The 25,465-nt window shown below is 39.4% G+C and overlaps 1 protein-coding gene across 1 annotated transcript in view; it reads left to right on the plus strand.

The window, feature by feature from the left end:
• The window catches only part of LOC103279158 (von Willebrand factor D and EGF domain-containing protein), a 368,122-nt gene that overhangs the window by 331,666 nt on the left and 10,991 nt on the right, over positions 1–25,465 (plus strand). Inside the window, exons 27-29 of the mRNA XM_062966717.1 lie at positions 6,938–7,033; positions 11,550–11,645; positions 24,769–24,866. Of these exons, the coding sequence (XP_062822787.1) occupies positions 6,938–7,033; positions 11,550–11,645; positions 24,769–24,866 (290 nt within the window). The remainder of the gene's footprint in view (positions 1–6,937; positions 7,034–11,549; positions 11,646–24,768; positions 24,867–25,465) is intronic.

A 25,465-nucleotide genomic window follows, 5' to 3' on the forward strand; every position in this document is an offset into this window, starting at 1 on the left:
AGGTAGTCGAACAGTAAACACTATTGCAAAATCAAGCAATCCATTTTTGTTTGTCATTTTTGTTCCGCATCCGGAAATACAAAATGTACTGTCCATTCATGGCAATGAGAGGGCTTCCCCAGGCTCCTCTTTCCCTCAGTTTTAGGGCTAGAAGAGTGAAAATCACTACACATGGAGGACACATCTACAATTCTTAGCCCACCAAGTTTTATAAAGTTTGAGTCATCCCCTGATGACTTTAAAACATTCCCTCTTTCCCGCTGCTAGCCCCACCCTCTAACTTTTCCAGGAGCAGCAGGAGGAGGGAGGCAGGGCACCATTCCTTCCTGCCAAATGTCAAAGATGTTCCACACACCACACATTTATTTATTTATTTACTACATTTATATCCCGCTCTTCTCACCCCAAAGGTGAGAAGACATACAGCACACATACAGCTCAGTGCCCAGCCCCACTATTTCACTACTTCTTTCACTGGTGGCAATGAGGGGAAATTCCCCTCCCTTTTCCATCATTTTTGGCAATGGCATGGTTTGTCCTTATATCCTTCATTATGACCTCGATTTAAAACATCAGAGTTACTTAAGGTACACTAATTCTAAGATGTTTTCCCCTCCGACTGCAGAAGAGAACTCAGTTTAAAGACAGGGCTTAAGATACCACTATTTCTGAGCTGCTTTCCCCTCCATCTGCAGAACGGCAGTGGGCAACGCAAGGCAGGCAGCAGGTGAGGCGGACAGCATTCTTCTCCTCCAATTGGCCAAACAGGCAGGGCTCAGAGGGAAATAGCAATTTTCCATGGGCTGCATGAGGAGTACCACGTGGTCCGAAAGCAGGCAAGGAAGCAGTACCTGCTCCCACTTTATTTCGTACTGAGTTTATTTTTGTTCCGAGGAGAGGTTCCCGTTTTGTGCTCCCACCTGAACCAAAAGGTACAAAAAAACAAATGAAATGGGAGAGAAACGGATACCACACACACCTCTATTCAGCATCAGACCCTATTAAAACCTTGGGTTTTAGTAAATGCCCAATAATGCTAATATACAACACTCGTGATGACAAAATGGAGGTCCATTGTTTTTGGCGACGCTGTGTTTTTGCCAGCTGGATCCATGTGTAATTGGAGTAATGTAAAGCAATAAAATATAGGCAGAACAGCATATAAAAACATCAACAACTAAAAATCAATATTATTCAGCATCCATGGTTCAGAAGTACCATTCAAAAGACTGATGGTGCTGAGATTTGTTTCCCAAGAAAAATCTGATATACTGTCATTCGAGGAGAACCCCTGCAAAGGAAATTCCTGCACGGTCGTAGCAAGAGTGAGAATAGACAAATGCTATATGGCCCTGGCTCTTTGAAATTGTGCTTGGGATTGATTGTCTTTGTATAGAGACTGGCCTTTTGCTCTGAAGTAAAAGTAGAAGGACAAAAACATTATGTTGGGAACATTATCTCCCCCACCAATTCTGCTTAATGGCATTAATTTTCTTGTTAGCAATTTTTTATTACTGTGGTAAAGGTTATTTTTCCTTCTCAACAACATATTACTTCTTTAAATGGAGGAGAATGAGAAAACTGAAGTCTCTATTTCCTGTGGCAATTACACAATGGATTGTTTGTGTATAAGATTTTTCTCCTGAGGTAAGGACTAAAACACCCAAATGATGAATTCTCATGATCTGTGGGTCAGTGTACAATGCATTTCCGCAGGAAAGAAACCCTGAATCTTTTCAAAGTCATGTTTGCTCCTGGGAGGATTAGGATAATTCAGTTTGTTTGCAATGTCTGATAATTTATTTAGTTTCCCAATGAGGGGCCATAACATTTTGTTTGCTATTTTGAAATTGGAGTTCTTTCCATAGAGGCCTGCAAGTGGGATCTAGAAGTAGTGGAGCTAGTTATCATGAACAAATGTTGAAGACTGCCTTGTGGGTATTGAAAATGGAGTCGTGTTTAAAGAAAATTAAGGAATGAGAGAAAGCAGCAATGAAGTCAAGGAAATGCAGCAGGGAAGAAAACATTACAATCCTTTGTAATTATGGTGGATAGTTGAGCATAGGAAGATTCTTCCTGTACATACTTCTTAAAAGAGATTCAACAAATGTAGTTTAGCTTGCTAAATCAATTTGGATAAATGTTAATTCTTGTACTGATTTTCTACTAGTGTGTTCCGTTGAAAATACATTTGTTGTTCGATCCCATGCAACCCTACAAGAAACTGAACCCCATACTCCATTTGGATCAAGCTTCTCTGGAGATTTTATCACTTGTGTGATCCCATCCAATCAAATGCATGCTTCGTCAGACATAAAATATACACAGTGCCATGGAATGGCATGCACACCTGTGAAAATGAGAAATGGTTTGCCATGTTTGTTCTCTTTCTTCTATTGTTCTGGGACTAATATTTGTACATTGTCTAAACATAGGTTTTCTCCTCACAGAATGTATGTGCTTATGGTTTTTTCTTCTCAAACTGAACCTGAACCACTGGATCCAATTGTAGGCCATTCTAACGTAAAGGTTTATTTAATAGGCTTACAAAACCTTTTGTATTGGACATTGTTTGAATAAACAAAACAAAAAAAACCAAACTGAATGCCTGCAAACAGCAACAATAACTACAATTAGCCGATGGCCAGGCAAAGTGCTGGAAGTTCATGCTACCTCCACGAGCCTGTTACTGGCATCCTGACCCACTCAATCCATCCTCTGGTCTATGAATTTTCTGGCAAAACAGGGGTAAACTGCCTTCATTCTGGCCACTTTCACATTTTTGTGGTATTTTTGGCAGTCTATGTAGAGCCCAGAGGAATTTGTCCTGAACCTAATTGAATTAAAAGTAGTTGCACCTTTCTGAAATATTGTTAGATGTAGAGAGCAGAGGTGTGCAATTCGGCCAAAAAGCATGTATTATTTATTTATTTATTTATTTATTTATTTATAACATTTATACCCCGCCCTTCTCACCCCGAAAAAATGCCCAAAATGCAATCACAAAAATAAAACAATATAAACAGATCCATTAATAACATTGTTAAAACATGCAATTTCAGGGTCCATTGTCAGCTGACTTCTTATTCTGTTTACTGGGAAGTTTCTTGAATCAGTGTTGCCATTTTCATTCAGCAAATATTTGGCCCATTGGCTAAAATGGGAAACTTCAAAGGCTCAATCCTCACTCTTCATGCAGATTTTAAGGCCTATCTGCATGAAGACCCCATTTACAACTGCAGACCTGCCAAGTTTCAAAACAATTCACCAATCTACTGATTTTTTTTGAATTATTTTAAGTTTTAACCATAACATTTTTTAAAATAAGACAAACTGCAAGAGAAGGTTCCGGGAATTGTAAATAAATAATAAATAATTGTAATCACTGGTTGTGTCCATTCTCAGCCAATCAGAGTTTGGACACAATCAGGCTTTTTATTAGCTAAGAAATTGAGAGAAAAAAATCTTCAACTCCCATCATGCTCCAAAACAGGCCTGTAGACAGGATTTTGATTCAGTGGGGGGCGGGGGGGAGTCTGTGTGAGAGAGGATCTAACCTAGCAAACCTTTTGTATCAATATCCCAATACCCTCATGCATATGGGATATATTGAGCATGGTGATCAGATCATGATATGAATAAACATAACAGTTTAAATAATAAATGTAAGGCCTTCTTGCAGACTAACCTGAGAATTTGGGGGGGGGGAGTGAAGCCCCTCAAGCCCTCCCCCCGGCTATATGCCTTCTCCAAGAGGAACTCAGAGACTTTTCAATGCCCACCCCATGCAAGTGCTGCTGGGAAAACGAGTTCTGAATGGGGCCCTCTCTGCAGGAGGAGCCTAGGAAACTTTTCAAAAAGAAATAGATGGACAATGCTGCTGCTGGGGAGGGAGGAAAGACAATGCAGATCCCTGCCTCAGGTATATTGCAGACTTAACACTTTCCTCTCCAAGAACCAATAAAATTCTGCTCCATTAATTTGTTTTGCCTGGCTTTGCAGCTCTCTTCTCCCTGTTCTGTTTTTGGAGATTATATAAAATGGACCACCAAATATTACAAATCATTTTTGTTCAAACTGATTCGGGCTCAAGCGAAATAAAAAGGACATATGGAGAGAGATCTTGAATTTTTATTGAAGCCTTTAGAGCTAGGTACATCTTAAAGTGTGTACGTGGATGGCACTTAAACTGCTTCAATCTTTTCTGCAGCTTTAACTTGGTGATTTATTGAATGTGCTTTTATCCCATTTAAATTATTTGGTGATTTTTTTAAAAAAGGTCTGAAATTGTTATTAAATTCTTTTGGTGTTTTAATTGTATGCCTCCCTGAGATTTCACAGTAGCAGACAAGATACACATATTTTGATAGTCACAGATAGATTTAAATCCACATAATGTCTAAGTACCAGGCATGCAGACTGTGGCTGTTGAGGATTACAGTCCAACAACATTGAAAATGGCAAAATTAATGAGAGGGGTGGGTGCGGGGAGACTTTAACTGTTAATTGAAATTACAGTTTTGACTATCTGTATAATGTCCAAAGAAAAGGTGAACACAGTAGCAATGGAAAAACAATTATGGCAATTTCAGTGAAATACATGGACTGTAAAATATTAACAAAATGTCATCAGGATGCCATTAAATCACCAAGTTGACATATATAATTACAATGGTGAGTAACTTAGTGGCCTCACTATGTTAAACACAGTAGTAACTATGTTTAACATAGTGAGGCCATAGACACATTTAGGGTATATCTAATTAGGTGTGTCTAATGAGCTATAGTCTTTAATAATAGGATTGCAGTATCAGAGTTCACATATCAGATAACACCATATACATTTGTTTAAATATAGCCTCTGCATATTTTAGTCTGACATTTATTTATATGAAGAAGGGAGGTGGAGTTTGGAAAATGGAACTGGAAACATGATTATAGCTTGGTGAATGGATTTTGATTAAGAAGGCTGGGCAAGGGATGAGGAAATGAACCATGACTAAGGTATTTTAAGTGCATTAGACATTTAACATTTTTATCATTTGTCTTAAGGTGTGCCAGTCCGAAGTTTGCTCTTTATACTTTTTAAAAATAGAACACTGAAATAACTTTCAGTTTCTAAATGTACATGTACAGTAATACTCCAATATAAAGATTTTTACTCTTAAGTCTTATAAGTCTTCCAGTGTCAAGATCCGTATAGAACCCAAAGCCAAGTTCTCTTGGCAAATAAGAGGAAAAATCTCCACCTTCCTACAAGCAAAAATCCAATAATAATAAATTCAATAACTAAATATTTGTTGCCTTTTCTTCATAGCATCCAAACTGAAGTCTTGGCTCTGCCTTTTCCTCCCCTTTGCTTTAGTTCCCTCTGTTTAGGCTTTCCCAATAATGTAGATTCCTCCATTTGTATTAGTTTTTGGGTGGAGCATAAAATCCCCCTAGAGGCCAGCCTTAGTTGGTCTATTATTTATTTATTTATTTATTTACAGTATTTATATTCCCCCCTTCTCACCCCGAAGGGGAATCAGGGCGGATTACAATGAACACATATATGGCAAACATTCAATGCCAACAGACAAACAACATATATAGACAGACACAGAGGCATTTAACTTTTTTTCCAGCTTCACGATTCTGGCCACAGGGGGAGCTGTTGCTTCACTGTCCACTAGTGGCTGTACTTCCTCATTCCATTTACCTGTATAGAACTTCTTTGCTAGACTCCTCTTTTTTCTACAGTAGAGCTATAGAGACTACAGGCCTGGTTTTGTCTGGAAATCCTAGGCCAGCAATCCAAAACAGGCATCCTTAGCACTATAAACACTGCATCCAGCAGTATTTTTATACCACCAATCCCAGAGACAACAAAAGCCTTTGACCAGCTTAGGCTTCACAAAGAAAGAAGAATGAGATAGCCTTTGGGTTCTGCTTGTGAGCCATTGCATTGCACCAGAGACAGAGGCATTTCAAAGACTCCAGAGAGATTACTTCAATCAGCAAAATCTCCATTTGCAATATATTGTTTTGAGTTATCTTTCAATAGCCCCGAGTGGAGTTAGCCCTTTGTTCTTCCTGTTTTCAGTAAATTCATTTTGATTATCTTTCACCTTGCCTAAAGTGCCTATGTATGTTAAAGGTCTTGATCTTAATAGAAGGTATACAGATAGCCCCTGAGTAAAGCCAGACACTATAGTTTTACAAAAGGTTTGGGCATGCCATCACAAAAACTCTATCTGAGGTACTTTATCTAATGGCCCTACAAGCAGGTTGCTTCCATTTTGCTCATTAAAAAATTACATCTTTGTACATCTGCACTGATGTGATCATATCAGGCAATGGAGGCCCAAAAGATTTGAAAACTGATGTTAGACATAGTGGTTAAGAATGTTTCTGTTCTTTCTCCTCCCTGCCCATGACTACAAGCAACCCCAGCCTTATCTTATCTGTTATCCTTGATGGATAAAATGCAAAAGCTTCTCTGAAATTGTGTGAAACTAATCAATTCCCCACCAGCTCTTGCTGATCCAGATGAATGCCTGAGACTATGTTTTCCAATCAGGATGGGAATGGCTTTAACAAGACTTTGGCAGTCAGCAGTAATAAGCGCTATTGGTCTGCCTACAGCTGCCACCCAAGATTTCTTGTTTACTTTTTAAAGAATCATTGTAATTAATGCCTCTCTCATTTCTCTGGTGAGGCAGTTTTTATTGAAGGCTCCTTGAAATGTCTCTGGCACGAAGTGGACCTCAGCAGATTCAAGGAGGATTTACTAAAGCTTGCAAATCCCAAAGTTTAAGACTTCTTCACTTCCAAATTACTTTTTGCCCTTAATCATGCAAAACTTTCCCATGGTGAAACTGCAGAAAGTCTTCGGGAAAGAAGTCTTAACATTTCCTCAGCTGCTACCCTTGTTACCTACTATGTCATGTTGCAGGTATCTGTGATCCCATGTGTATGAATGGAGGACGATGCATAAGCCCTGCTGTCTGTGACTGCCCATCTGGTTGGAAAGGAAAGCACTGCAGTAAACGTGAGTCTGAGCAACTTACCATAACAGCGATGCTATTTGTTTATCACTTAGGCTTGCCAGCATGAATTGTAATCTGTTTTAGTGCCAGCAAGCCATACAGCAAATGATCTAGTTTTGCTGTTTCAGGATTTCAAGGAGAAAATGGTTTTATGTATCGGCATAATGCAAATTAACACAAATGTTTTACGTTTTCAAATATAAAGCATTTTTAAAAAGAAAAAAGCCTGCATGCAACTGTCTATCTGTTATGCAGATGATTTTTTCCTTTGCAGAAATTCATTTTCCTTCCACCATAGCATTAAATTTGAAATATTGATTTTGGGTTTTAGCAGCTACATGCATTTTGTTATATTTTACAGAGTAATGACACATATTTCAAATCCAGTACTATTTAAAACTCATAGTAAAAAGCCTTTCCATCCTGATATATTCTCAAGGTCATCACAGCCATGTTTATTTCAGTACATAATTTCTGCAGTTGGTGTGGGTTTTTGGTTTGTTTGTTTGTTTAAACACTATTAAGCCTAACCACATTTGACTGCAATTTACAGGGGGAAAATATATTTCAAATAAGTAATCTAATCTGAAAATGTTTGGAAAATACTCTCTCCTCCCCCCACTTCCACAGTTACATGGTTATTCATTATTTACTTGCAGATAAGCTGAATAAATTTTAGATCAAGATAACACACTGTATAGAGGACTTATTAATATATATCAGCTTGATGCCCTCCCCAAGTGACCTCCTGATAATACGAATCATGATTCTGAGCAGAATGTTGTCAAGACAGGATGTCAGTCACTTGGGTTCTTAAGTGATAAGGGTAAACAGAGTAGAGCTGTACCAAACTGGCAAAGACCATTTTCTGTTATTTTGACCACTTCCCCCCCCCCTTCAAAAAAAAAAGCTGTTTTAGGGTAGAGGGAAACAAAATTGCTTAGACTGAGAGGAGAACTGGAACATCTGCCAGTCAATTCTCTCCAGAAAGCTCTGTTCTGGTATGTTTTCTTTAATTTCATTTTGCGGGAACTCAAAAAGGCTGATTTGTTCATCACTCAAAGTGGACAGTTCTTTAAAATCTACAGAAAAAAATACTTTAACAGAGTAGGTAGATTCTTCTTCTAGTGGCTCATTTTATTCAAGATGCGCAATGTTAAATATGCCTCCAAAGAAATGACAGTGATTTAAGCAGGCTTGTTGAAAAACTCTGAAGCTTCAATTTCTTTCTATAATGCAGCTATGAACTAAAGAGGGTGGGTGAGTTTCAGTCTCAAATTCTATTATTTTCTTTTTTCCAGTATAACAATGTCTTGTAAAAAACCTCAAAATACTTACTGTAAATAAAAAGGGGGGGGAAACTATTAGAAAGTGTACTATAGAATATGTAAATCAATAATGTGGAATGAGTCTGAGATAAACATGTAAAAGATATTTATGTATTTTAATGGGCAAGTATACAAAGGCTGGCAAATCCAGGCCAGGCTGAAGCAGAGCCCTGAAAATAGCCACATGTACTCTCATGAACCCATGAGACTAGCCCTGAAGATGGCCACCCATGCCCTCATGAACCCTTGGGACTGGCCCTGAAGATGGCCACACATGTCCTCCTGAACCCATGGCACTGAAGATGGCCACATATATCTTCATGAATCCATTGCACTTGCCCTGGAGATGACCACATGTACCCTCATGAACCCTTGGCACAGGCCCTGAAGATGGCCACACATACCCTCATGAACCCATTGCACTGACCCTGAAGATGGCTACACATACCTTCATGAACCCACATCACTGGCCCTGAAGATGGCTACACATACCCTCATGAACCCATTGCACTGACCCTGAAGATGGTCACACATACCCTCATGAACCCATGTGTTGCATCCCTGCACAGCGTCTCTTAGTATAAACAGCCATTCACTATGCTCGCTGTCAGTCAGTCCAGAGTCAAAGCCAAAGTAGATTCAAACACCAAACCATGCAGGGATAATCCAACAGGCGTAGTCAATAGTCTAGTCCAAAAGTTCTTACCAACACATCCAAACTATACATAATCCAAGGTCCAAAGTCAGGGTCTAACACATGATAAGGCACTCTAAGACTTCCAACAGAGCTCCAAGCTGTAGCAGGTTCCAAACATTCCTCCCAGCAAAGACTAAATCTAAACTGCCACTCTTTATGCTCCATAGCACAAGTGCTCTGACCTGTTGGCCCTTCTCTGTGCCAACCAGGCAGATCTTTGCAGCTGAATAGCATGAATAGTTGCAGTCTTTCTGGGATAGTTAACTCTGCCTCATTGCTCTTCTGATCCTGAGTTATCTCAGGACTCCCACTTGCCTGAGGTACTTGGTCCTGCACTGCAGGAATAGCTTCCTCAGAGTCAGGCAGCAGCTACTGTTGTTCCCTGCTTTCCACTGACTCAGATGCTGGACCTGGCATCCCTTCATCTTTGTCTGTATTGCAGACCCTGACACCATGGCACAGGCCCTGGAGGTGGCCACACATACTCTCATGAATGTGTAGCACTGACCCTGAAGATAGCCACACATGCCTTCATGAACGCATGGCAGTGCGGGGTCAGAGTCCTAATGCCCTGGCAGGCTGAGCAGAAATGGCCCTCATTGGCAATCTCCGTACTATCTGTGTCAACATCATAATTCCCAGACAGCCACAGATCTCTCTGTGAACTCCTGCCCCATGATGACATCAGCTGTGACATTTGCATGATCAAGGGAAAGGGGAAACCTCCCCACATTCTTCGTCATATAAGCACTTCTGCTGATGTTATCAATGGATGCCTGCAGTTACGAAGCACTCACACTGGGCTCTTGGCCCTCTTGGAGCAGTGACAGCAGTGACATGGGCATGATCCAGTCTCTTTTCCTTACACTGAAGAATGGCAGTGCCCTAAGTGGATATTGGACTGGACTGAATTGGTCCCAATCTTGCTGTCCACCCTGCCTCAATGCTATCAGTTTAATCTGGAGCATCCCCTGGTTTTTCTTCATGTGTGGCTAAACTGGATGAACTTGATTTATCCCACAATATATAATGGAAGTGCAGGAACATTGTGAGGACTGCCAGAAGTGAATTCTGGGTGATTCCAAGTTATAATGCCCATGTAGATGACCCCTATTAATCAACTCTCCTGAGTTTAATGGAATCTACTCACAACTAAAAGTGCTTGTTAGGAAAAATGTTGGTGAGAGGGTCATTGCAAAAAGCAATTTCTCCCGAGATTGATTGATTAGAGAAAGAGTTACTGAAAATGTTTGTAACCTCTTTCTTACTATCTCTGTCTAACCATCATCTATCAATTATCAAAAATTTCCTGATTGCCAAAATATCTAAATCATTGCAATTTTATTGCAACCAAAATCGCACAGACTCAGTTCTGCATGAGTAAAGGTATGAGACTTCCATCTCTAACCTCTTCCTCACACCTATAGCAATGCAAGATCATGGAGGAATGCCTAAGCAGTAGCATTACGGCTAACCAATGGCAAAATAAAGATTTTTATAATACCTTCACAATTTTATATCATGTGGTTTTATATTGTTTCAGGATATATCATTCATTGGCATCTGGATGCTTCACATTTTGGGACACCACTGTGACAATTTACCTCAAATATGATGTATATTTTTTATATAAAAATGAAGCTCATCCCAAATAATCTAGTAGCCCAAGTAATTCAGTAACATTTACTGTGAATGTCCTTTCATTTGGTGTAATGATACACCCTTAATACTATCTCCTTTGCACAGAAGAATATTTCAATTACTCAAACTATGTCACGAAGCTGAAGCTCTCCATCCAACAGTTACATTTCTCCTTGACCTTCACTCCATTCTCTTGACCTTATTGGGAATGTCTGCTGATCTCTCAGTTCAGGAAAAATAAATAAAAAATTATTGAATAAAGGCAGGTTCCCACTTACTGACTAGCACTGACTATGCAGACATTGGCAATTAAGAAAACTGTTCTCGCTTGTATGATCTATCCTTGAAGCTGCCACATTCTTTTGCTGTGCTTGGACTTCATATGGCAAATTCTTGGTTTTTGTCCATAGCTGTGGCTTGAAGTCCAAAACACCTGGAGAGACACTACTGCGCAAAAGTGCAGTGATTGGATTAAAATATAATGAAATATCCACATGTTCAGTCTGAAAATAATGGGTTACTCAGTTAATCACACCCATCAATCAATTAAGACTGTCAGCACTAATAGAAAATGAAATTTTAATGACTGGGGAATCTGCCATTGGAGCAAGTCTGTGATGAAACTAGAAGTCAGACTAAGAGAGATTAAGGAGAATTTCCTAATCAGGGAAATTTCAGATTCTTAATTGCCTCATGAAGAATGCTCATTAAGCTCTTTTGAGATTCAACCACTTTGAAAGTAATTGTGGGAAGCTAACATATGACATGCCATTCACAGAAAGGACTTAAGGACACATGGGGACATTACACTGATATTCCCTCATTTTCTCCCCTCCACTTATTTCTTTTCAGCTGTTTGTTTGCCTAGCTGCTTGAATGGCGGTGAATGTATTGGACCAAATGTTTGCCAGTGTTCAGAAGGATGGGTAGGACTTCTATGTCAGATTTGTAAGTACAGTTACATCTCAGAGCTGCCTGTTTTGTCTTGTTTGCAAAAAGAGTCCAGAATGCTTCTAATTTGAACAACAAACGAATAATAGTTCTACACAGGCCATACAATGCCGTTTGAAGCTAGATCAAGGATGGGTGTCCACAAAAGATACACCCTCAATGGGTACTGCATTAAGTCCGCCTCTTTATTCTCATTTCCTCTGATTGACCATGGTACAGGGCCAATCCCAAATTGACATAATGATGCACATCAGCACATCTCAGCAGACTGGGTAAGAAAAAAATAATACTGGGTTCAGTACCAATCTGCAATCAGTGGATAATTATTGTGCCCACCATCCCTGGCTCAATTCAGTTTCTTTTAAACCAGTTCCTACTTCAGGTTTATAACTACTCTTTGTTATTATTTAGGAATCATCAGGAATTTTATTTGGTCTATCTTTTTGGGAAATTGATTTGTTTGGGTATTGTATTTCTTCATATTTGCCACGCCTGGAGTCCCAGATGGCGTAGTGGATTAAAGCCTCGTGACTTGAAGGTTGGGTTGCTGACCTGAAAGCTGCCAGGTTCGAATCCCACCTGGGGAGAGTGCGGATGAGCTCCCTCTATCAGCTCCAGCTCCATGCAGGGACATGAGAGAAGCCTCCCACAAGGATGGTAAAAACATCAAAAACATCCGGGCATCCCCTGGGCAACGTCCTTCCAGACGGCCAATTCTCTCACTCCAGAAGCAACTCAAGTTGCTCCTGACACGAAAAAAATTTTTTTGCCACAGAACTAATGGGTGCTGTTTTCAGGATCCAAAATAACAGCTAGTCTTCTTACTACTGAGATAATTCTACATTAGCTCTGTACATGTAACCACCACTATACAGTAGATTTTCTGGGGTGGACAGGAGAGCTAGAGTTTCAGGTCCTGTATCTGAGCAATGCACTTCCATATTACCACTTGAACCAATCACACTGGCCCATAACTGTGTATGCCTAAATATATCCACATCTTGACTTTTGGAGGGTTCCCAAGTGTACAATAGAACTCGGGACAATACAGGTACTATGTCCATGGATATGCAGCTACCTGAATATTTGCAATTTGGGTGCTGGACTTCACATCATGATCTTAGTCTTATGAGTCTTCCTTGTATATTTGTAGTAACACAAAGAAAGGTTGTATGAGACTCCTGCAACAAGAATGACAAAACCAGTAAGCTCATTTTCCAGTGGAAATCACAACAATATTTATCTCACATGACCATATGATAAAAAAGAGATTAAATTTAGATGGGAAAAGATGATAAAAATAGAGATAGAAAACATATGCAATTTCATTTGTCCTCTATTTTCATACAGGTTTTCTTGACACACCTATGCCAAACGTATATGTTTTAAAAGACCTGAAATATCAGCAGTGGAAATACAAGATAGCCAAAAATATGTGTTGTGAACAGGCAAAAACCCAGTTCTGGGGGGGAATTGGGACTTTCCCTGCCAGTGGGCCAGTGAATTCACCCTAGCTTTTAGTTTAAAAGAGCTATGCAATATCCTGGATGCTATCCCCCAAAATAGGTTGAAGAGTTTGAACCTCTAAACTTCAAACTAAAACCACTTCCACTCCATTAACATGGAAGCCATCAGCAGATATTGTGTGCTACCACCAAAGTCTATTGTTTCTCTGTGTCTGATTGTAACCCTTCTCAAGTAACAAGGGGACCAATTAAAAAGATGACTGAAACAAATATATCAAAGCAACTTGGGGTATCCCCAGTAAATTCTTTTCTTACTACTACTAGAACATATGCATGCTGGTACTGTCCATTATTCTGATGATATGTGTGTACCAATCATATAGCTGTCACAATTTATAAATGATGTATTGATTTTACTATACTGAGTTATTTATTGGGAATTTTATGCCTGCTCCCAAAACAAGGATTCCCAAGTACCTGACTAAAATCTTTAGACCAGCCTTTCCTTTTCATGTTTTCTAACAAAAAAAAAAAATTCTTTTCTGCCTCAGACACAAATAGTTAGAAATGACATTTTTAAATCAGTTTTAAGTTGATGAGGAAACAGTAAAACCCAGATCCTTCTTGCTTTAGGAAACATGTTTCCCCACAAATAAGTCCTATTAAAGTGAATATCCCCAAGTAATTTTGTCACTTTTTGTAGATGTACAATTATGGCAGAGGTCTTCTCCATGACTGAGATGCATAAATGAGAAAAGCCTTATCTTTCTTTAGAAAAATTAAATTAAAATAAACAAGTTTGCAGTTACACAGAAATACATAAAAATGGCACACAGACACACTCAGACAGTATCTCATTATCATTTCATGCAGAAAGTATTTACACGGATAATGATCATCTGTAACTCTGGCCAATATAATTCTGCTGTTGGAAATGAATGACAGATTGCTAATAGCAATATTTATGAACACCCGCTGGCTTCCTAAGTTATGGCTGATCTATGTCCTAATGTTTCCTCCTGGTTATGGACATTATACATCTTTTCATTATTGTTATTTTAATATTTTATACCCTGTTTTTCTTCATTGGAAAACAATCCCAAAATGATTCACAAGTTTAAAAATCAATAATTTAATCATCACAGAAGCACTGCACAGTAGAAAACATTGTTGCCTTGAATCTTGTTGGGGAATCCCAGCTAGAACAGACCCATTTAATTAATTGTTGAATATTGAGTCACCAAATAGGTGAGTAAACACGCTTGCTGTCCTTGAGAATAGCAGAGGGATTGAGGCCCTCCAAAATTCAGCGATAGAAGTAAGAATAAGCAGTAAAAAAAACTATGGTGCCAACAATAATTCAAAATCTTACTTGTTAACAAAAAAGGAATATTGCCACAATAATTAGCTTAAAACTTGAACACAGAGGTTAATAGAGAGCCAGGTTGTGCACACATGAATAAAACTGTTGGGCAAAATGAGATCAACCACTTCATTACACAGGGCTTTTTTAGTATCTTAGGACACTTCCCCACCAGTCCAATGACAGATGGGTATGCTTCTCATCACACGACGACACTGGCAGAGGCCCTGCCTACAACCGGAAGTCTTAGGAAGCTTCCCTCCAATCACGGGAGCCTGCTTTGGCTATGCTTTCCCCCTGTAATGGGGGAAGCATCACCACAATGAAGCGGCATGCACGGTAACAGAGTCACCGCTTATCCCTGCCATTTTGCCACGGAGGTTGGCAAAACAGCCTGGGGTGGAGACTCATGTGATGAAGTCCTCATATGCTGCACATGGCAGCAACCATAAAAACATCAATATCCACTGCATGAATCAGTGGCTGCTGCTGCTATAGCAGTTGGGAGGTGTGTGTTTTGGTACATGTCTGTGCTATGTTTTCTTATTGTTTATAAGCAGACCTGTGCTCCTGGAAATTGTCCATGTTTTAACATTATGGGGGGCATTTTTAAAAGTAAAAGAAAATGGTTGTTTTACTCACATCAATCTCAGTCCTTTTGAACCATTAGCAGTCAGTATAGGCATCCTCACTTGGTATGCAGCTGTTGAGAACAGTGCTTCCTAATTCCTGACATTACAAGGTATTCCATTTGGAAATACTCCATGAATTAATTATAAAATGGAGGAAGTCCATCATCATTATAGAGATTCATCATTACTGACCTCACTTACATTTATGCTAGGGATGATCTGTTCTAATATAATATTATTTAGTGTGTACTAACTTTTTTATTGCACTTTGGGAATTCCTTGTTATATATACACCTATATAACAGTAGTTTCATAATTTCCTGGATCTCTTTTTTATCTCTCTTCTACACACTGGCTCTCAGCTTTTCTATTTCATCCATATAGCAAAGTTAAAGCATTCAACAAAGGTTGTTATTTGCATGAAAATTAGTTCTTGATCTCTGCCCCCCCCCCCCAATCTCTGAGAACAGGACAAACTACTACTTTTGTTCTTCTTGTCATCCTCCTCTGTTTCCTTGTCCTCTTCCTCCTCCCCTATCTCTTCCTCCTTCCCTACAAGGCCTTTATTGATTATAATTTCAATGCAACCTTGCCTTGTAAAATAACATTTCTTACCAAGACTATCCAGGATAATTTCTGTGTCATTGTTAGTGTTTAGTGGTTCAGTGTTCCTTATAAATACATTTATGAAATATTCATTTAGACTTCAGCTATGTTATTATCTTCAGATTTCCATTCCAATTTTCTTCTGAAACATTAAACTCTCATAGGAGAGACTGTTCCAATTCAGATTGGTCTTTTCTTGCTCTTTCCCCAGTAATATAGTATGGTCATTAGATCATTAGATTCTACACAATAGGGTTTCCCGTGATTTACCTTTCTGCTAACAATATCTTCCATCACAAAATTCTATTACATTATTTCTGTAGTGTCTGAAAGACTTCTGCTTCTTCTAAACCACAGGTAGAAATCATTTAACCTACATTTTGTTAAATTGCAGGGTCCATCAACCCTAGCCAGCTTAGCCATTGGTGAAGAAGGTTGAGAATCACAATTCCACAATATCTGAAATACCTCATGATTCCACTCCCTGTTGTGAAAAAAACACACACACACACACAAACACAGATTGCTGTATTCCATAGAGCATGCCCTAAAACAAGGGTCCCCAAACTAAGGTCCAAAGCCATATGTTGCCCTCCAGGTTGCTTAACTGGGTCCCACCCTAAGCTTTAGACCCTAAGTCTGAAGAGACTTAGGAGACCCTAAGTCTGAAATTACTTAAAGTCACACAACAACAACAACAACAACAACAACAACAACAACAACAGTCCTAATTAAATTGACTATCTCGTCAGCCAAAAGCAGGCCCACATTTCCCATTGAAATACTGGTAAATTTATGCTGGTTAAAATTGTCATATATTTTAATTATTGTATTGGCATCCCAGTAAGGTTTTCTTTATTTTTAAGGCTTTTAGAGGGGATTTTGGGGTTGCCCCATTGCAGCACAATAGTTATCTCACTGCAATGGGGACAACCCACAGGAAAGCCCATTTTTTCTTCTGGGTTGTGGGGACTTAAACCCGCCTTGGAGCAAGTTTCTTAAACCCCTCTCTAAAACAGGTTTAATGTATGTCTGGAAGCGCCCCGAATGGGAGATGACTAACAAATACCAAGTGTGGTAGGCTATATTTCAGAGGAAGGAACTGGCCAAGCCATCTCTGAATATTTCTTGCCAAAGAAAGCCCTATAAAATTAATGTGGTCCCCCAAAATCAACTGACTATTTGAAGGCTTGTACAAGTATATATTTCAGAACTTTTAAATATAGGTTGTAAAACTAGTTATTACTTGTTTTTGCATTACTGTTGTGTTTTGAGTTAAACATATGTGGTTTTTCTTGGGGCCCTTGGGTTTCAGAAGAGTTATTTCAGGCATAATGTAGATATCTGCAAATAAATCAGGAAATTCTGATCAGAATGTAGAAACTGATTTGCAGCATCCCATAAAAACAGATTTTATCCAGCATTCTACATCGAAGAATGACCAACCTACCAAAGATAGAAAATGTACAAGGCATTGTAAAAGTAACCAATCCTTGTGTTTCTTTGTACATACAAATACAGTACAAAATAGATTTTTTTAGACAGAGAGGAAAATAGGAAAAAGCTGGATTTGAATGGTGGAAACAAGACTAGACTGTGGTCATAACAAGGAAATATCTCACCATAAAATAGCTGTCACAAAGGTGCACCCTCTGTACTTTGTCCACAGGGTGCCAATATCACAAGGTTCAATTGTTCAAAGAAGACAGAACATAGTGTCATTGGTTTAGAACAGGGTGCCATTCTAGCCCATTCTCCCTGCTAAGCTAGAGTACATGATAGACGTGTTTCTCCCCGAGAAGCCAGACAATGTTCATAATCCACATTTACAGAGAGAGAGTGTGTATGTGTCAGAGAGATACCATTATGGTGTCAGGATTTTATACTGGAATTCTTTATCTGTCCCATAGAGAAATGTGTCTATCAGGCATCTGTGTGGAGCAGAAAGAGAAAGAAAAATACCGCAAAGCACAAAAAACAGGATGACTCTCTTTGTCCCTTCCTTTCTACTCTTTGTCTGGCTTATCAATAACCTTGCATGCTCTGGCTTCCATTGCTTACTGCCTGCTCACAGAGCTTCTTCAATTTTTCCTCTTCATTTAGAAGTTGTAGATTATAGCTACATAGCTGTGAACTATATTTCTTCTAGCTCCCAAATATTTATTTTCATATATTTGTTCCACAAACAATTACCAATTCATTTAAATAATTATTGTCCATAATTTTCTCAGTATACAAATCATGCTAGGGAGAATTTTGGTAGTGTGTGTATATGTGCATGGCTCTCTCCACACCCCCTACAAAATATATCACTCCATGATATCTAATTAAAATGATAACATGACATTTGTGTTCTTGGCACAGTGCCTTCTGAGTTGACTACTCTCTTTTTCCTGTGCCAAAACAATGCCATAGGAGAACACACTGCTAATTAAGAGGTGGAGAAAGCTGGCTTGAAGTCTGCAGCCCCATTGCCTTAACTTTTATGGTGATGGGAAATAGCTGAGTTTTAACTGAATCCTGCTCAAATATGAATGTTGGGTCGAACACATAAATGACATGATGCACAGCTTTAATGAACCAGTATATCTTTCAGATTCATAAAAGAACTTGGCGCCACTGACTTCTATTAAAAAAATAAATTTTATATCCAGATAAGTTTGAAATGGTACACTGTGCCACTTATGAAAAATTAACAACCCTGTTTATTTTATTTTTAAAACTGAATAGTGTAAGAATGTAATTATATCAGCGTGTTTACACAATTCTATGTATTGCCTGATGTTCCTTTTAGATCAGATTTACTAACATGCCCGAAGCACAGACAAGTGAGATGAGCAATGAACCTAAAGCCACAAAGGAGTGGGGACAATCTCTACTCCTGTGCAGACCCCAAATTTCAGGTGACTTTGTGTGTTCTGAGTCTCTGCTTGCCAGGTACAAACACATGTGAATGCCTCCTGTCTCTTTGAGTTTATGAAGGCAGAAACAGATGGAAACTCCACTTCCTTTTCTCCTTTAGAATTGTACAGGGGAGACAAGGGCAAGGAGACTTGCATCTGCTCCTGACAGATGTCCTGAGTTCAGAGCTACTATCAAGTACAGATGTAGGGAAAGCCAATGTACTGACAGCTTACTGTTACATCTTTCCCCTAGAGAAGAAGGAGGCATGCACATGTTCTAACATCCAAATACCTGTTGAACTTAAGGGCAGAGTGAGCCATCTCCTTTCTTCTGCTCTGAACAACTGAAATGCACAGGATTTCTGCCTCCACCTTGCCAGCACCAAATTCTTGTTGTTTGTTTCTTACCCATCTCTCCCTATGGATCCAGATGGAGAATGATAGATTAAAATACAGCAACAAATAAACATATAACACAGTAAAGAACACAAATATCAATTAAAAATACATAACCAGCTAAAGAGTTTAAAAAAACATACATATGAAATACAATCAATTAATAATTTAAAGCTCCTAATTTAAAAGCTATCAGGATAGTCCCACCAGAAGAGATTGGTTTTTAATGCTGTTTTAAACTCAGACCAGGTATCCAGCTGTTGATTCTCTTCTGGCAGATCATTTCACAATCTGAGGGCACTGGAACTAAAAATCCCCTGGTTAACAGTCCCCCAAGAAGACCTGAGTATATGGAGTGTATTATATTGGAATAATGTGATCTTGTAGGTAACTTGGTCCCAAACCATGTAGGGTAGTTCTCAACCTGTGGGCCCCTAGATGTTTTGGCCTTCAGCTCCCAGAAATCCTAATAGCTGGTAAACTGGCTGGGATTTCTGGGAGTTGTAGGCCAAAACACCTGGGCTCCCACAGGTTGAGAACCAGTGATGTAGGGCTTTAGAAGTAATGACCAATACATAGTAAGTTTTGGCAACTGGTGGAGTGATAACCTAATTTTTCAAATGCGTATTTGTTGATGTAGCCCTCCAGGCATTTGGGACTCCATCTTCCAGAAGCCCTAGCAAACTTGTTCAATGGTCAAGAATTCTGGGAGCTGAAGTCCAAAACATACGGAGGGCCATGGGTTATGCAGGCCTGATTTAGACATTAAAGAAGGACCCATTCACTAGAGCAGTTGTGTCTCTTTTTGAGAGTGAGAGACAACCAGCCAGCGTTGTCCCATTTGGAGGAGAAATGAAGATACTGGCTGTGATCTCCAAGACAATGGCTTTATTTATTTATCCCTAGCTGCTGTGGTGCTGATTGGTCAATCAGTGGCTGAAGCAGCCATCCCATCCCTTGGAGGTTGAAACTTGAAATCTGCTTCATGGGTGTTGTCTATTATTTATTTATTCTTGCATAAATAGATGTCTATTATTTATTTATTTATTGCATTAAAGGGCCCACAACATTTGCAGCCTCTCAATCAGCTAGAAGAAAACTTTTGACCTTCCTTCTTACATGCATAGATGAAATAAGCAAAGATTTAAATTCATGCAAGATAGCTTATAAAAAACATATTAAAACAATACAAAACAATTTTATTTATATTTTATTTATTTAATATGCCAACTTACTCCCAAAGCAGGCTACAAGGCCTCAAGTTTGCAGACAACACCAAATTGGGAGGGATAGCTAGTACTCCAGAAGACAGGAGCAGAAATCAAAATGAATTTAACAGATTAGAGAAATGAGTCGAAACTGACAAAATGAACTTCATCAGGGATAAATACAAGAGACTCCACTTAGGCAGAAAAAATGAAATGTAAAGATACAGAATGGGGGACGCCTGGCTCAACAGCAGTATGTGTGAAAAAGATCTTGGAGTTTTCATGGACAACAAGTTAAATATGAGCCAACAATGTGATCTGACAACTGAAAAAGCCAATAGGATTTTGAGCTGCATAAATAGGAGCATAGGGCCCCTGGTGGTGGCGCAGTGTGTTAAAGAGCTGAGCTGCTGAACTTGCAGACCGAAAGGTCCCAGGTTCAAATCCCAGGAGCAGAATGAGTGCCCGCTGTCAGCCCCAGCTCCTGCCAACCTAGCAGTTCGAAATCATGCAAATGTGAGTAGATAAATAGGTACCACTCCGGCGAGAAGGTAACGGCGCTCCATGCAGTCATGCCGGCCACATGACCTTGGAGGTGTCTACAGACAACACCAGCTCTTCGGCTTAGAAATGGAGATGAGCACCGACCCCCAGAGTCGGTCACAACTGGACTTAACGTCAGGGGAAAACCTTTACCAAATAGGAGCAGAGTGTCTAGGTCCAGGGAAGTCTATCCTGCCTTGATCAGACCACACCTGGAATCACACTGTGTCTATTCTGGGCACCACAACTGAAGGGAGATGTTGACAAGCTGGAATGTGTCCAGAGGAGGATGAATAAAATGATCAAGGGTCTGGAGAACAAACCCTATGAGGAGCGGCTTAAAGAGCTGGGCATGTTTAGCCTGCAGAAGAGAAGGTTGAGAGAGGACATGTTAGCCATGTATAAATATGTGAGGGGAAGTCCTAAGAAGGAGGGAGCAAGCCTGTTTTGTGCTGCTCTGGAGTCTAGGACGCGGAACAATGGCTTCAAATTACAGGAAAGGAGATTCCATCTGAACATTAGGAAGAACTTCCTCACTGTGAGAGCTGTTCAGCAGTGGAACTCTCTGCCCCAGAGTGTGTTAGAGGCTCCTCCTTTGGAGGCTTTTAAACAGGGGCTGGATGGCCATCTGTCGGGGGTGCTTTGAATGTGATTTTCCTGCTTCTTGGCAGGGGGTGAGACTGGATGGCCCATGAGGTCTCTTCTAACTCTATGATTATATGTTTCCCATAACATTTAAGAACAATTAAAATAAAAATATTCATAAAATATTTTAAAGCAATACAAAAGTTTAAAAAACGTACAAAAGTTTTTTAAAAAAATAAAACAACCCCAAAGAAGAGCACATAATAATAACACACAATAAAATTGAGAGAAATAGCTTGTTTAGCTGCTAAAAATACTGTTATTATGTGCCATCTGTGTTATACATCCCTCACAGTTTGTAGAGAGGCAAGCGGGGGCAAGGCTTATTCAAAGGATATTTGCCATTCCCTTCTTCCAAGTCTTTTTTTAAAATAATTTTTATTAAAGGATTACAGAAAATAGATAAAAATAAAGTAGGGGAAATTTGCAGGAAAAAGAGGTTGGGTTGGGTAGGGAGGGAGTATGGACATAAAGGAGACAAGGAAAGTTTGGGGATATGGGGAGGGGAATTGTACTTCCATTCTTCTTCTTTGCAGTGTAATAGAGTTCATCATTTTCCTTCTATCATTTTTTCTTGTTTACAAATTTTCACCCCAATTCTTCCATTTAATTAGGGTTTCTTTCCCGTACAAGCATATTAGAGTTTGCTTAACAATAGGATTTTTCTCAACTCTTATATTTTCAAGTATTCTTTGACAACTACCAACCCGAAGGTCTTATAGGGACTCCAGTATTCCTTTCCTTCCTCTAAGTCTTGAGAAAGTATGACTTGTCCACGATTGCTTAGCAGAACAAGAATTCATGCCCTGGTCTCCTGGAGTTCTAGGTTATGATGATGATGACGCCGCCATTATTAGTCCATCATTAGTATACTACACCATGCTGTTTCTGCAAAAAGTACCAATGTTTGAAATATAACAGCCATTAAAGAGTGTTGACTCACTACCGAAAAGTCTACAGTGTTACAGCTAAGTGTATTCAGGAGGTATTGCAAAATGCGGGTGCGATCACAAAATCTCAATTTATCAGTTTACACTTCCAGGGACATTTTTGAGCCAGGGAGATTATTCACATGCTGGTGCTCTCTGGAAACACAGCAGGCCAGCCTAGGGTGTCAATTTGAAGAATTACGTTATGTCAGAGTTCCATTTGGGAATGTTTTGGAATTGATTGATTTCCTCTAATAACAATGAAGCTTGGGAGAGCCCAGTTTTCTTTGGATTGCATCCACATTATATTGCTGCAGATGCAGTGGTGGAGGCCCAGCTCAGATTTACTGTACTGCGGGCAATTAGTTACCACAATCTATAATAACAAGAGGTTTTCTCCAGATCTTGTCTATTCTAAAAGTACAGTAGACATTTCATTCAGTGCTGCTGCTGCTGTTGCCTCTTTCAAGGCAAGCTCTTTTAAAAGCATCTCTTATTTCACTGGAACTGAGAAGGGAAGGTCACTCTGAACTCATCTAACAGGACTCAAATCACATATCAATGTGTTTCTCATGGGCAAGATATTACAGCTTTGGCATTCTTCCCTGTCTCTAACCATTAGTTCAAGATAATAAGAGAAGAACAATGAGAAGAAAGTGTGTCATACTTTGAAGACAAAGAGTTCCTACTCACCACCTCTATTGTTCTCTTTCTTTAATAAAAAATTACAAAAGCAGAATCATCACTCACTCAGACATTACTGCACATTTGGCTGTCCCACTGCAAATAGCTGCCCATGTGAGTAATTGCACACATGGAGAATGTAATGTTCAAGGAACAAATCCATGTAAGACTGCTCCCTCTTTGAGGTAACTAGTAAAATGGCAAGCTATGATTTGAATCCATAAAGGGTACACTGCAAGTAATAGTTTCCAAAGGACGTGGCGCACCTGCCAAGGCATTGCTTCCCTCATGCTCCGTTTGTAATCCCAAGCCCCCGGGCTGAGTGTTATTGCAGCAATCACAAAGTCACAAATTGATTTGAATCCATAAAGGGTACACTGCAAGTAATAGTTTCCAAAGGACAGTGGTACTCCTGCCAAGGCATTGCTTGGTGTGTGCTGCGTTTCTAATCCAAAGTCTACACAAGTAGAAGAGGGACTTTTACAGTGATAAGAACCCAATTGAACAGGAAATAAGACTTTCAAACCAGGAACAGGTTTCTTCAAATATTGAAAAATAGTGTATTATAAAAAGTTATGAAAATTCGCCAAAAATCATAGGAGACAGGAAACATTCTGCAATTTGTTGAGCAAAGAGTGTTGAATGTGATCTCCCACTGTACCAAATTTGATGAGGATAGCTCAAGAAATGAGGGCAGGAGAGCCCTGTAAAAGTCCCCCCCAGTTTCCTTTTTTTTTGGCGATTGCGCATGCGCATCCGCCATTTTAGAAACATTAAGAATCATTACAAATTTTCGGAAATATCCAAAATTTTTGGGTGAAAAATTCAGAAATACTTTCTATATCGAAGCGCTGGCACCCCCTACTTTAGAAACAAGAATTGAAACATTTTTTCCATCGATCGGACAAGCCTAACAGTCACAGTCCATGCATTTGTCCATGGAGACAAACTTGCCAGCATCAAATGGGCTGCAAGTTAGAAGCTTATGCCAAGTAGCAAGAATTCAGCAAGCCCAGGAGCAATCGTTCAGTAAGCTCAAATCATAAAACAAACACTCCCCAGTCATACCCCTTTGAGAGTAGCCCAAACTGATTGACCTTAATTACTCAGCCTGTGGCTTGCAATTCATCAGGGCAAGTCTTTTCCTCTTAACCAGTGGTTCCCAACCTGTGAGCAGCGGCCCAGAAAACAAAAATCCGATCCACAAACCTCCTCCCTCTTTATTTATTTTATTTTCACTCCTTTCCACAGAGTTGTATCGGAAACTAGAGCTGATGTGGTTTATCCAATGCAATTTTCTGAATCAGCACCCCAAATAACCAAACCGAATCTAAAGTTGACCAAAACCTGATTTGTAACCCTTTTGTTAGTAATGTTGGAGAGTGCTCCCTGGTCAAAGTGGTCCCTTGTCAAATAGGTCCTGGTCAAAGTGGGCCCTAGTCAAATAAAAGGTTGGGAACCACTGCTCTTAACACACACACCCGGTAGTGATCCCACAGAAGCTTAACCATGTAATACACAGCATGGGCTGACTTTAAGCATTCATTGCCAAATGATGTATTTGCCATGTGGAATGGACTTTTAACTATGTGACCCATTTAGCAGAGCCACGGGTCTCACAAGATGAAAAGACAACTTAGATTCCTCAGCTGAATTATGACTTTGAGACAAAATAAAACCATATGTCATTGAACTGATCAATTTTTATGGGGTTTTAGAAATAATGCCTCCATGTTTTGTTGCAGCTCTTTGTAAACCAAAGTGCCAGTTTGGGGGCAGATGTATCAAGCCAAATGTGTGTTCATGCAGAAATGGATATGGTGGCCCAGACTGTGGAAAAAAGGTAAGATTATTATGAGTGCCATGATTCATTCAATTTTTAAACACAGGAAAAGAATATCAATCACTATCCCAACCTGCACCTGCTTAATATTCCATCTCTCTCTCAGTAACTGCCTAGCAACAGTAAGCCAATGTATTTCTCAATCAATGAGCATAACTTTAGAACATTCCGTTCTGTATAACAAACAAGGAAAATCAAGCAAGTGACAAAAATGGAGATCAGTAGGAGAACAGAAGTGAAGAGGAAAATAAAGGGGAAGTGACATCAGAACAGAAGATCTTGTCTGGAAAACATTTCCAGGAATGATGATTAAATGCTTAAGATTTCTTCAGCTTGCATCTTAAATATGATTTCCAGCTTGGTGACCAAGTCCAAGTCTAATTCCAGGGATTTGTTCTCCTGTGATTTGCAGTCTAAAAATGTCTGGAACTTGCAGTTCCCACAATTCCCACTCTTGTTTAAGTCAATTTCCTTGCACCAACCTGAATAGACTCACTCAATCAACTGCAAAATGGTATTTAAATCCTATTGATTCAATTGATCTATTTTAGTTAGAAATAGCAGCTGGAGTCCAGCACAAGATATAATCTCACTGTCAT

Source organism: Anolis carolinensis, chromosome 1, assembly GCF_035594765.1.
Source record: "Anolis carolinensis isolate JA03-04 chromosome 1, rAnoCar3.1.pri, whole genome shotgun sequence".
NCBI lineage: Eukaryota > Metazoa > Chordata > Lepidosauria > Squamata > Dactyloidae > Anolis > Anolis carolinensis.